Source organism: Penicillium cinerascens (assembly GCF_028974065.1).
Source record: "Penicillium cinerascens strain IBT 15544 chromosome Unknown scaffold_4_segment0_segment1, whole genome shotgun sequence".
NCBI lineage: Eukaryota > Fungi > Ascomycota > Eurotiomycetes > Eurotiales > Aspergillaceae > Penicillium > Penicillium cinerascens.
Window position 1 is genome coordinate 1,661,009 of NW_026695298.1, and position 12,706 is coordinate 1,673,714.

General features: G+C 52.3%; 2 protein-coding genes across 2 annotated transcripts; one reads left to right on the top strand and one right to left on the bottom strand.

The window, feature by feature from the left end:
* Nucleotides 1-114: 114 nt before the first annotated feature.
* N7498_009716 (membrane morphogenesis protein VPS13) lies at nucleotides 115-9,740 on the bottom strand (the record flags this gene model as incomplete). Its single annotated transcript, XM_058456772.1, has 2 exons — nucleotides 115-242; nucleotides 299-9,740. The coding sequence occupies 2 exons, from the start codon at nucleotides 9,738-9,740 to the stop codon at nucleotides 205-207; spliced, it is 9,480 nt and encodes a 3,159-aa protein (XP_058303671.1). The 3' UTR covers nucleotides 115-204.
* Nucleotides 9,741-10,795: 1,055 nt separating this feature from the next.
* On the top strand, nucleotides 10,796-11,935 carry N7498_009717 (DUF3429 domain-containing protein; the record flags this gene model as incomplete). The annotated part of the gene is made up of 4 exons (XM_058456773.1): nucleotides 10,796-11,032; nucleotides 11,103-11,147; nucleotides 11,226-11,450; nucleotides 11,510-11,935. The coding sequence occupies 4 exons, from the start codon at nucleotides 10,796-10,798 to the stop codon at nucleotides 11,933-11,935; spliced, it is 933 nt and encodes a 310-aa protein (XP_058303672.1).
* Between the last annotated feature and the right edge of the window lie 771 nt (nucleotides 11,936-12,706).

The following is a 12,706-nucleotide window of genomic DNA, read 5'->3' on the forward strand; positions in this document are numbered from 1 at the left end:
CCGCTGTGCATGATACTGACAAAATCATAAAAGCAAAGACGCAAACGCAAAAATGTGCAAACAAGGTATGTACGTGAACAGAAGCAAGATCGGCACGCTGAAAGAAAAAAGAAAGCCCCTTCGATTTTGCTTATCCCCCTCGGACTATGAATGCGGTTCGTTTTCCATGACATCGTGACAAAAGGCCAAGAGGGCGAATCTCTATCATCGCCCATTATACTTCTCGTTGAAGGCATTGACCGCTGCAAAAGTTGTTAGCTTCTTAGATCTCATTGCGATGAATCTAGGTCAGACGTACCAATAGCAATCTGTCTATACAGCCAGTTCCGGGAGCTTTCGTCCTGGACGGGGACGAAAGGACCATTTGCACCGCCCTTGAGGGTGATACTCATGCCGGTACGCTCTTTAGAGATCGTTTGAATGTCCGTCAGGCGAATATCCCACTCGACGGAGAGTTTTTTGGTGCGCACGAGCATGATCCGTGCATACGTCAACAGGACCAGCATGTCTCGGCCAGGAAGCTCCAAGTGGGCGATGTAGTCCTCGTTGAAGTACTTGCCATCCTCGGTGGTTTTTAGCCAGAACTGGCCAAGTGCCTCTCGCTGGGAATAGGGACGAACAATGCCGTCGATGCCGATAAAGCGAGTCAGGCGCACGCGATCCAGGCCCTCTGCGTCGAAGACCGTGGTGGTGTTCCGGACACCCTCCGCAAGGTTGGAAGCAAGATCGAAGGCTCCAATGGCGGGCTTAGTAGCAAGACCCAGAACTCCCTTTCCAACACCCTTGAAGAATCCTGCCATGCCTTCTTTCTCGGCACCTTGCAGGGGATGCCGGGCCAGTCCACCGATACCACTGGCCAAGCTGGTTGCAAATGCGTTGCCTCCGGCTGTGATGCCGTAAAGTGCGTGCTTCGGACGGTTGCGAGACTTGGACATGCGGCGCTGATCCTGGAATTCCTTGTCAAGGGTGGCGGCAGCAAGACCCTTGGACATACTTCCGGTAAGCTTCGCCATACTGTCAGAGAAACCGAAGACCGATTTCTTGACAAAGCTTGTGGCACCCTTGGCAATACCAATGCCGAGCTCTTGAGGCCGGTCAGTCATGACAAGGCCCTGGTATGGCTCGTAGAAGATAGCGGCCACGCCGGAGCTGACGTTGTTAAACAGACCGACGGGGTTACCGAGGAAGTCAGCGGAGCCAAGAATAACATGAACTTGACGTAGGACCTCTTGAGTATAGTGGGCACGGATGTTGCCAACCAGGCTTCCAAAGGATACACGAGCGTTCTCCAGCATCAAAGCGTTCAATCGAACTGGGGCGTCGTTGACATTACCCATTGACATGGTCATGACATTCACAACAAACATCAGAGGGTTCGAGGGCTGCATGGTATCCTCGACATTGATACGCTCAGTTCGCATGAAGGAAATGTCCAGCTGCATGGGTTGCAAGTGAAGAAGCTCAAAGTATACATCCTGGCCATTGTCATTCTGTTGTGGCTCTGGAATGTTGAGGTCATCATCACACAGTGTGCCCTCCTGCGCCTCGGACCACGAAGCACCTGGGATCTTGGCGAAGTCCAACATAGCAAAAACAAAATCCTCGTCCAGCTCGAGTGTCATCTGCTGCAGAAGCAACGTCGCATATTTGATGTACAGAACACCATAGGAGTCGTCCTTCACTCGAGTAACCATCGCATGGAAAATAGGGTGCGCCTCCATCTCCTTTCCAGTCTTGGGAACCACACTAGGGTACAGGAGAATGGGGAAGATGCCACCATACAGCTGATTGTCGATCTGGATCCATTTAATGGTTGTGTTGAGGGTCTGGTAGATCCTCGACTCCCGATACTTGATCTCAATCTCCCGGAATGTGAGATAGAGCAGCTCTTTCAAGTTTTGGTTGATCAAAGAGATTCCAATGCCTCCCAGGCGAAGCTGGGCCTTGAAGTTCACATCCGAATTCATTTCCTTGACCTCGAATCCAGCGCTCATGCTTGTTGAAGAGGACTGGCCCTTCTGCTGTTTGTACATACTCTTGGATGGCTTGAAGTTGGATAGTACGAGAGTCTGAGTAGGACCATCGGCAATGATGTTGATGTCGATGATTTTCTGGTATTCCCCAGGCTGCTTAGGCGGGATGCGCATCGGAATCAGGTTGCCAATCTCGGCGAGCTTGATGTGCCGTTCCTTGCCATGGCAGCTCAGTACAAGAGATTTGTTCTTCGTTGCGGGATAGTCCCATGCGTAAGGCATGATACTCCGGGCCGGTAAACGGTAGCGAATGGGGCGCCAGGTGGTCGATCGGTCATCCTCGTCATCCTCCAAATTGGGATTGGCTTGGTAGAAGATGAACTCCATGTCACTTTCGTTGCGCATCGAGAATGGCCAGTTGCGAGACTCAAAGCTGAAGTGCAGGAAAAGGGTTGCCCCCTCCAAAATGATATCAACCTTGATCAACTTCTGGCGCTGGTTCACCTTGGCCAATTTCACATGGACCGTTCCAACATCTGCGATATTGAATGGAGAAGACCATTGGTTGTTCACACCAGGGAAGCACAGACAGAGCTGCTTATCGGCGATTTGGCGGAGAAAATGGAGCGGAACCAACTGTCCACTATTGATTTGAAGGACGTTCGATGAGCCCGGCTCGCGCACCAGAAGGTCTTCATTGAGCTTGCTTTTCAGAATGAACCTTGGTGAGAGAGTCACCACCTTGGTCATTTTGTACTTGCCCTCGCCCTCGGCAACAGAGACACCAGAATGGAACTCAGATCTGCCCTGTTGATCCGGGAAGATGACTTCGAAGGTACTTCCAATAGCCTCGAAACTTTGAGGCTTACTCCAGGCTGAATCGCCGACCTTCAGAATAGATCGGTTCTTCTGATCCTCGGCGTTGTAGGAGTACATGTATGGGAGTGCGCGGCCGCCCTCCCTCGGGTCAACTCGGAGTCCTTGGCCAGCAGCGTTGCGAGCGGACTGGAGGAAGGCCTTGCTTTGAATGTCCATGGGCAGACCAGTCCTGTTTAAAATAAGGTATGGGCTGTAGACAGAAACCTTGAAAGCACCACCACTGTCGGGAATGTTGAAGTAATGGAGCTTCAGCTTCAGCTGGAGACCTCGTTCGTCCTTCAGTGACAAAGTATGCTCTCTGCGGTAGTCTTGGGCGTTTCCGTTGATAATGCTAAACTCGCTTTGCCGGAATACTGTGTCCTCCAAGTCGATGCTGAGCAAAAGCAGATGAGACAGCTCGACCACATGAACGGGGCTCACGCCACCTTTCCTCAAGAAGTTCGTCCAGTCCTTCTTCGTGTTCTTGTCATAGATGCGGTACTTGAAGTCATAGGGCAGAAGGTTCTGGATCTCTACTGGAGCAAAGATTCGAATCCTCATGTAAGGATACACGCTTGTGAGAGAATCCTTGCTGTCATAGGTTGCGTTAACTTGGAAATAGAAGGGCGGCGACTGTTGTCCACTTTCGCTGACGCATTTGATGGTCCGTGTAGGTCTTCGAATGAGTTCCTTCCAGAACAGTCGCTCGTTCGACCAGTCATAGCCAAAGCCCTGGTCAGGACGAATGACAATAGAGTGGAGATATGCTGACCCAACGGGCGCCGGTCGAGCATCGCCTGGAAGGATTTTCTCAATCTTCAAGAGATGACCTTCATCGGGACTAAACACACCCATCTCAACGGGGATTTGGGTATTGTTCTCCACAAGGAGTGGCGAGCGGAATGTGATGTACTTGACGTTGTCAGCTCCAAGGCTGACCTCCACTAGTAGACGGTGGAGGACAGTGTCGCGCTTCGGCTTCAGGCTATACACCTTCTCACCTTCCCGAACGACGGGAATGCGGCTGATGCTATCGAATCCACTTCCTTCCAGCTTAACTCCGACGATCCCACCCTGACCTTCCGGTGTTAGAGTCTCTCGGACAGCTTTAGAGTCTTCAAATCGCCACGGGTATTCCTCTCCATCGCTCAGCTTAGCAGCCGGGCCATCTTCTCCCGCACCGACATCGGCCCATACCCGGAGATCAAAACCGGTGTAGTTGCGAATTCGGTAGGGGGCATCAGCGCCTCGCGGTTTGGAAAGAACGTCTTCATCGGTGGAAAGGAACTGGAAAGATTTGGACGCAAGCGCGATTGTAGCCGATGTGACCGTGAGCTCCATCGTTTTGTGAGAGTAAGCATCAATGGAGAACACGTCTGGGTTGACTTCCTTGGCCATATGGAATCCCAACTGCCAGGGTTCGATCAATGGCTCCCAAGCCGACTTGGAGAAGTTATACACATTGAGGAATGTATCGAGACTAGTATCCATGTTCAAGGTGGATGACCAGTCTCGCACATCCACATTGAATTTCTTGACACTCCAGTCAAGCAGCGGCAGGTCATGCAAGTCACCGATAAGGATAACTCGGACACCATCGACTTTCGCTGACAGCTCCTCACGCTTCAGAACGGCTGAGCTTTGCGGGATACTCTTGTCGATCGTCTCAACCGTTTGGCTCAAACGCCGGCGAGTTCTGTTGGCCAAGGTGGAAGATGTTTTACTGCCAGACCGGGCTCTTGTACTTTGCACATCAGTGATCTTCTTCGCCTCTCCGCTCTCTATTTGCTGTGCGTTCTGGGCTCTCATCTCGGAGGCCTTGTTGACAATCTGAATTGCCATCAGAATATCGCGCAGAGATAGACGAAGGACAAGAGGCTCAAGATGGACCTCAATCGAGGTAATAGCGGAGCCTTTATCCTGTGGCCGACTATCAACGGACAACTCAAGGGTAAAATCATCCAGAATGCGAAGTCGACTAGTCTCAAACTTGTCCATGCGGCACAAAAACATGCCAACCTTTTGAATCTGCAATGTAGAGACATTCTGGTGGGAAATGAGTATCTCCTTGGTCCCGAGAACGATAGCCTCGGAGTGAGGAATGGCGGGGTTGGCCACCATGATAACCTGGGCATCGACCAGATTGACGCGGAACGAAACAGTGGTCGATCCGCCTGCGCCATCTCCGGCAAAAACTTCAGTCACGGCTTTGTCGGTGGAATCATCCTCAGAGTCCAATTCGGATTCATCGACTGAGCCAGCCTCTTCTTGCACAGCTCCTGCCGGTTCATCGCTGGTAAATGCAGAGTTGCTGAAGTCCTGCAAGGCAGATAGATAGTCTAGAGCAAACATGATCCGAGGACTATCAATGGTTAACATCGCGATAAGATGCTTATCCGGCCCAGGGGACATGGAAAGGCTAGCCATGAATTGTTGCTGAACGTCATTGTTGATCAAGGACATGATGTTTCTGAACTTATTTGAGTCCTGTCGACGGCTGTCACGAATGGAGAATGAGTGGATCAGAAGCTCTGACTCCAGTGAGCCATCTGTCAACATGCGGAGCTTGACTCTGGTGTCGTTAAGAGAGAACTTCGATAGGCTGGAGTCCTCCAAACGGCCAACAGGCTGGTTGTCATTGGCCAGGATAAGCTCCAGTCCAACGCTGTCGACCTTGAAAATCATATCAAGTCGCACCCATGTCTCCTTGCTCGTGCTATCATCAGCTGTGGCTGCTTCCATGTCCTTCTGAGCCTGTACAGCCTTTGAAGTGGCCTCCCGTGTGGGTTCAGTGACCGATGAGGGCAGAGATTCTAGGGCCTCAAGTTCCTGTTGTTCAGCATCAGTTGCAAAGGCGCCTGGAATTGACTTGGACAGGGCCAGCAAAAACTTCAATTGGCTCTGAGAGATCCGAAGGTTGATAGGGGATAAGGAGCCTTCAATCTCCATGTCCGGGCGTGGGTTGTTGGCCTGATGTTCCAGATAGCAAATGCTGAAGTCGAGGTTCACCTTCTGAATCATCTCTAGTTCTTCTACCAAGCCTTCATCGAAGTTAAATCTCGAAGTCAGGCGGATGTTGCGAACGCCGGTAGAGATCACATTCACAGCTGGGCTATCCTTGGATTCGTCCATGGGAACAAACTCATTCTTAGCGTAGATCTCACCAAGGTAGGCAGTAATCGTGTCTCGAGGCCATTCGTCCGCCATCACTCGCGGGAATACCACAATGGGGGTATTGACCACAATGTCCAGCCGCATCCGCGAGGGGTTTTCTTGAAGCTGGTTTGCTTGGTTCGCCGCAGCCTGACGAGCTGCGTTGAAGATTGCTTGCATCTTGCCGAATTTGACGAGGAAGTTAATAATCTTCCTATAAGGCTCTTCCATGAAATTGATCTTGATCGAGCCGGATCGCAAATACACCTCGGAGTCGTATCCGGGATAGGTATCGCTTTTAGGGTCGAAAGTCTCATATTTGAAGTCCGCGAAGTTGTCGCCTTCAATGGTCAAAAGACGACGAACATCCGAGTCTTCTGGTGCGCCCAAATTGACATCGTCAACGAGGGTGAGGCTGCCGATCCGAGACTGGATGCTCATAGCACCGCCCACGAGGAAGATTCCAACATCACCGGTGTTAAGACTCAAGGTGCCCAGCCGAACTCCGTCGTTGTTCAGAATAAGTGCAATACTCTTCAAGTTTGCCTTGATGCGAATTTTTCCAGCTTGCTGGGACACTTGTTCCACATTGCCCGTTTCTTGTATAGCCTTATCCGATTGTGGGTTCTCATCAGCCGGCTGCTGTGGACTCGTGAAAGTCAGGAGAATGAAGTCAAGCAAGGTCAGGAGCGTCTTCCTCGTCACGACAAGATTGATGGTGGAGACTGATATATCAAGGTTCATTGCAACTCCTTCATATGTCGTGTCGAATTCGGGAGACTCGGGCTTGACCCGAACCATCTTTAAGTGGAAAAGATCCTTGTCCTCATCAGCGTTGAATCCCTTGGAAGAAATGATTCTTTTAAACTCTGGTACGGGGTTCTCCTCGATATAATCATCGACACTCAAGGACTTCAGGATGACCTCGGCAACCATATCGTAAGGGCGCATATAGAAGTCAAGACCAAACCCTTCGGCAACCAATTCGACCAGGAGCTGGTCCTTGAGCGGGTCTTGCGAGTCAGACCGGAAAAGAGAGCCACGAAGGCGACCAACATTGAACTTGAATTCGAAGTCTCGACGGTGGATGTTGTTAGAAGTTTCCAGGCTCTTCTTGGCATGATCGCTTTCTGAATCGGCTTCATCATCGTCAACAACAGGAAGATCTCGTTGAGCCGCGGGTTGAAACGATGCCGATCTGGCTCTGGTTGCAATTGCCTTCTCAGTTTCGTCGGGTGCTTTAGCCACCGGGCCAGTAGAGTCTTTGCTGTCATCGAATTGTGGGATCGCAATATCAATCAACTTCATTAAGCCCTTGTACTTGGTGTCCGACATAGTCGCATGTAGTTCTGGCAAATGGCCTGAGATACGGGTCCGGGTGAGTTGTGTCACCTTGGGAACAATACACATCTCAAGAACGAAGTCCACATTGATACGGTCGATGATATGGAAGTTCTTGGATTCGACACCCGAGTTGAGCTGCGCTTTGGTTGCCTCCACTCCAGGTCCGATTAGAACTTGAGTGGAATCCAGCTTGATGAGGAAACGGTCATAAAGTAAGTGTTCGAGCTGCTTGTAGTCTTCCTCTTCGTATTGGCGTTTCTGTTTTGATTGCAGATCCCGCATGGCCTGTCGGTCGACCAGCTCACTGTTGACACTGGCATGACCCGCATCCAAAATCAAACACAGAGAGCTTTCTTGCGTAATGCTTTCGGGCACGATGATCAATGGTGCGTGCACGTCGAATTGCGCGTCCACCTTCTTGTGTTCCTGCAAGGCAAATTCCAAGCCTGCTCGGGTTTGTTGCCGCAGGCCCTCGACCGTAGCTCCAGCTGTATCTAAGAGTGCACCGATCGACTCCATGTGCCGCTCAGGAGGTTGGAAGAATTTAACAATGCCCACCAGGAACCGAGGGTTATAGATGACTTCGATACTCTTCAGCTTGACCTTTACTGCTGAATCCGCATCGCTTTCCAACGGATTCTTCTCCAGTTGCAGATGGAATAGACTGTCTTCATCTTCGATGTCATCTGCACTGGCCTGAGAGGCTAGTTCATCATCATCCGTGCTGGGTTGATCCTTTGCGGGCTCAGGGAGAGAGTCTTTGACTCTCACAATCTGAGGGTAGAGAGTACCAACAGTGGTACCGTCGTACATCTTCAATCCTCCGAGATCGATGTCGAGTAGATAGGAATCTGGGCGCTGGAGGGCCTTGGCTCGGAAATTGTCAAAGACAAGCCTCATGACCTCATTTGCTGCCCCGTGAGGATCCTTCTTTAAGGTGAAGCTACCAGCCCGAAGACTCCAATTGACCTGCAACTTGACCCACTCTCGAGGAACATCGACACTTTCCGCAAGGGCCTTCTTTTCGTCCCAATCGATGGCACTATACAACTCCTGTCGCTGCTCTTCGGTCATGGCAGGCTCCTCCGATTCTTCCTTCTTGCTGCCCCAGAGCCATTCGCCCCAAGACTGGTGTTGGGCCGGCTTTTTGATGCCGACATTTTCTTTGCGAAGCTGATTCCGAGCCAGGGATCGCCAGAACCGAATATCCTCATAACTGAGCTTCCATTCCAATCTCTCTAGCTCCTTGGTTTCTTCCGGGGTAAATGCTTCTTCTCTCTTCCGTTTCTTGAATAGGTTGATGTATGAAAGGCGATCATCTCTGCGCTCCTTTATGTAGTCCCATGTCCATCGTCGGTTTCGATCGTGGATCTTGCTGAGAACTGCATCTCCGGCAAACTTCATCCATGCCCGAGGATCCTCCTTGACCGAGATTTTAGGCTGGAATCGCTTGTATTCCTGGTGGCGGATGAAGTAGTGGAACAGGTCTACCAGCATCAACGCATCGCGGTATTGGTTCTCATCCAAGACAAAACCGAGCTCATCGAAGAGCAACCGTGCTTTCATGGCAGGACGGTCATACTTGCCCGATTTGTTCAACTCAAGTCCTGCGCGACCGCTGACGGGTCGAAGCATGAATTGGTTGCCTTCTTCACTGTCGATTGCCGTGCGGAGTTTCTCCATCAGCTCATCGTGGCTGATACCCTGGGCCTCTGCGCCGATATCCGATCCTCGTCCGGTACCCAAAAGAGTCGCGTCCGTATTCCAATACACTGAAAGAGCACCGAGGACTGCGAGCTTGTGTGTAGTGTCAGAGGTGGACTGGATAAAGGTAGGATTCCATTCCGAGTCAGTGCTGACGGCACTGAGTTCCTTCAACGTCAATCCCACGGCGAAGGGGTGGCCAGGTGAAGCAACAGAGTCTTCATAACGGAAATGAACGTTCTTGATCGAAATCTGGAGATTGTCCACAACGGCTGTAATCATGCTTTGGGTGAAACTCTGGTTCCGCCGCTGCTCTTCCTGGCTCATGCCGTCCGCATTACGCTCGCGAAGAATCTCAGCGCTCTCGATGCGTTCCATTTTCAATGTGTGTGCTCTTTTGTCCTCCTCGTCGGCATCGTAATCCGCATCCTCCTTCGGTGCGGCGAGAAGGAAGACATCCTCAATGTCGACCTTGACAGGCTTACCCCTCAAATTAGACCACGGGATGGATAATGTGAGTTCGCCCAGATGGCCTTCGACGACGTTTAAGGGGAGGTGTAGTTGATCAAGTGCTTCCCGGCGCAACTCAAGATTCCGCAGCTTCACATCGCCTGACCAGATGCCGATGTTGAGCTGCGTGGCATCGAAGTTCTTGACGTAAATGCCCAGGAAGCGGTTGAGCAGGTTAGCGACCAGTCCCTCCAACATGGTTGCGAAAGGTGGCCGTGGACCGGGCCCGGTGGTTGGGCTCTACGGCCGGTACTGATGTAGCTGAGCAGAGCGGGTCGTCGTGAATGGTAGTCGACCTAGTTCTGAAAGACGTGGCAACTCAGTAGCTATCCCGAGATTGTAGATTATGTAGGATCAGAAGGCTCTCACTCAGCATGAGAAAGAATTCTAGAAGCGCTCAGCGGTGAGGTAACTCCAATTCATCCAAGCAGACCTGATGGCTGCACGCGATACCGAGGCGGGTCCTCCACCTCTGGGATGGGCGGGAGCCAGGGCCTTGGGAGGGGTAGTCGAGAAAATGTAGCGAAAAGGGAAAGTGAGGAAGCGACAGGATCGCGACAAGAAAGGTTGGGTGTCGAAAGCCAAGCCAATGGCCGTGCAAAGAAAAGGGCCGCTATCGTTTACGCAAACCGGGCGAGGCCAAGGTACCACGCTCATTACGCCCGCCGCGACTTCCCCGACCGCCTACGTTTATACTGTGCCTTGTACACCCAGGTATTGCTTATCTGCTGCTGTATCTGGCAAGTTATTCAAGTTAACCAAGCTTATATAGCCGATTGCTACTCATGAATAGAAATGTAGAAACATAGAACTCCTTTTTTCCATGACGGTGCTGGAGTGTACACTTGTTTACTGCCAACGCAGAGTGACGTCGGCCCCGTGCTGGGCCCGAAAGGTGGCTGGCAGGTCTGCTAGGGCTTCGCCCCTCGTCTGTCACGTGCTTGTCACGGGATCCCCGGGTTTTCTCTCCGTACATGCCTGAGGCACCCGATTGCTGTTCGGGTCGCTACGGTCCGCCCGACGACCACACCTCATCATTCCGGTCACTTCATTTCTGGATATTCTTATTTGCTCTGTCTCGGAAACCCACGGCCTCCCCGACTTCGATCTCAAGTCCTTTATCGGGTAGATACCCTCATCTCCACTCTCCAAACTCTTCTCCAGCTGTTTTACAGGCCAATTGGGTTGGTTGTCCCCGCGGTTTCGCCGTACCCGAGGCTTTTCGTTCCCGTGACGTGCTAATCCGACTACATATGAAAAGCTCCCCCGCCGCCATGCTGTACCGCAACACCGCCGCCCGCTCCGTGCTCCGGGCTATCTCGAGCTCCAATGCCTCCGTGGCTCGCTCTTCCATGGGTGCTCCCATCTTCAAGGCCCAGCTGACCTCGTCCGCCCGTGCCGTCCGCCCGGCCATCAAGCCCAGCTTCGCGCTGGCCGCTCACAAGCCCGTGACCACCGCTCTCGTGCGCTTTGCCTCTTCGTCCGCTAAGGTAGGAGTTATTTCAGCTGGTGAGACATATTTGGAGCATTCAATGGCTAATTCGCTTTTGCGCATTATAGGACGACGAGAATGTCGACATGATGGCCGGTATGAAGGCTGAGGCTGTACGTTCTCCATTTCCAACCATTGGCTATCACTTGTCGGATTTATGGGCACGAGCTGACAGTACAATGTGAATATAGCAAGTCATCAAGGACACCTTCAGCTTGAAGGACGTCCCCAAGGAGGCTATGGCTCTCGGTATGGCCGGTGTCATTCCCTACCTGGCCACCTCCCTCGAGACCGTCTATCTCTCCTACGAGATCAACCGTGCTGCCGCTCTCGGTGACGGTCTCATCTTCTCCGGCCAGAGCGCTGAGCTGATGCTGCACATGCTGGAGCCCATCCAGGTTGGCTACGGTGCCGTGGTAAGTGCGACCGATAGTTTTATGTCGGAGCCGTCCGCTGATCATTCCTGGCAATATAGATCCTCTCCTTCCTCGGTGCTGTCCACTGGGGTCTTGAGTGGGCGGGCTACGGCGGCAAGTTCGGCTACCGCCGTTACGCTGCCGGTGTCCTTGCCCCGGCCGTGGCCTGGCCTACTTTGCTGTTCCCCACTGAGTACGCTCTGATCACCCAGTTCCTTGCCTTCACTTTCCTGTACTACAACGACGCCCGCGCCGCCGCCACCGGCCGTGCTCCCCACTGGTACGGCATGTACCGCTTCGTCCTGACCTTCGTGGTCGGTGCCTCCATCGTGGCCACCCTGATCGGCCGTGAGCAGATCCAAGCGACCGTCAAGTCGGAGCACACCATCAAGGACAAGATCAACGCTCTGATCTTCCTGCAGAAGAAGGAGAAGGAGGAGGCTGAAGCTCGCCGCAAGGCCGAGCTCGGCCAGGACGAGGAGTAAATTTGGTATCCGCCGCGGAACCTGTAACTGTTAACGGGGATTTGGATCCTCGCGTTGTCTCTCGATGTTTGCATTCCCCGTGATTTCCTGTAGAATATACACAGAACACACGAAGGCCGAAGCCGTTTCTTTTTCTTTTGTTAAATTGGAGAGTTTCCCCAAAAGCCCTGAAAAAAGCCACAGGAAGAAAATATATCACGACCCGCAGTAGTCGAGACGTACAGATAAGCCCGCCACGTCCGACCAAAGGACCACGTGCATTTGCAACCCACCCGGCACGTCTAGGCCGGATTCAGCGCCCCGAAAAAAATCGGAAACTCGACTCGACTATAGCAAGATGCCAACGGAGCACGGGTTGCCGCCTCGATCGGCGAGCCAGGCGGGCCCTGTCACCAAGTTCCCTGGTTGAGGAAAGCGAAGCCCCGGTTGCAAAGGGTCCATGAATAAATAGATTTTGGCGATCGCGCAGAAAGCTAAGTCTTATCGAAGGCGGAATAGATTCTAGCGTGGACATGTAGGGAAGGTAAAGCGAGAAGCCTGCATAACAAGTCCACGGGTTCCTGTCGCGACAGCGAACGTGCGTGCGTGAGATTCCAAAACCCACAGGATCGTCCTTTTTACCCTCGCGTGATCTACCCCCACGTCTCCGATTCTCGTCGTCCCTGGCAGGTTGGGTGTCTCCCCGCGTCCCCGTTCACCTATTGATTCTTTTTAAAGTACAGAGGGACTAGAGAGGTTCTTAGTAAGATATACTATTTCCAGGGTTTAACC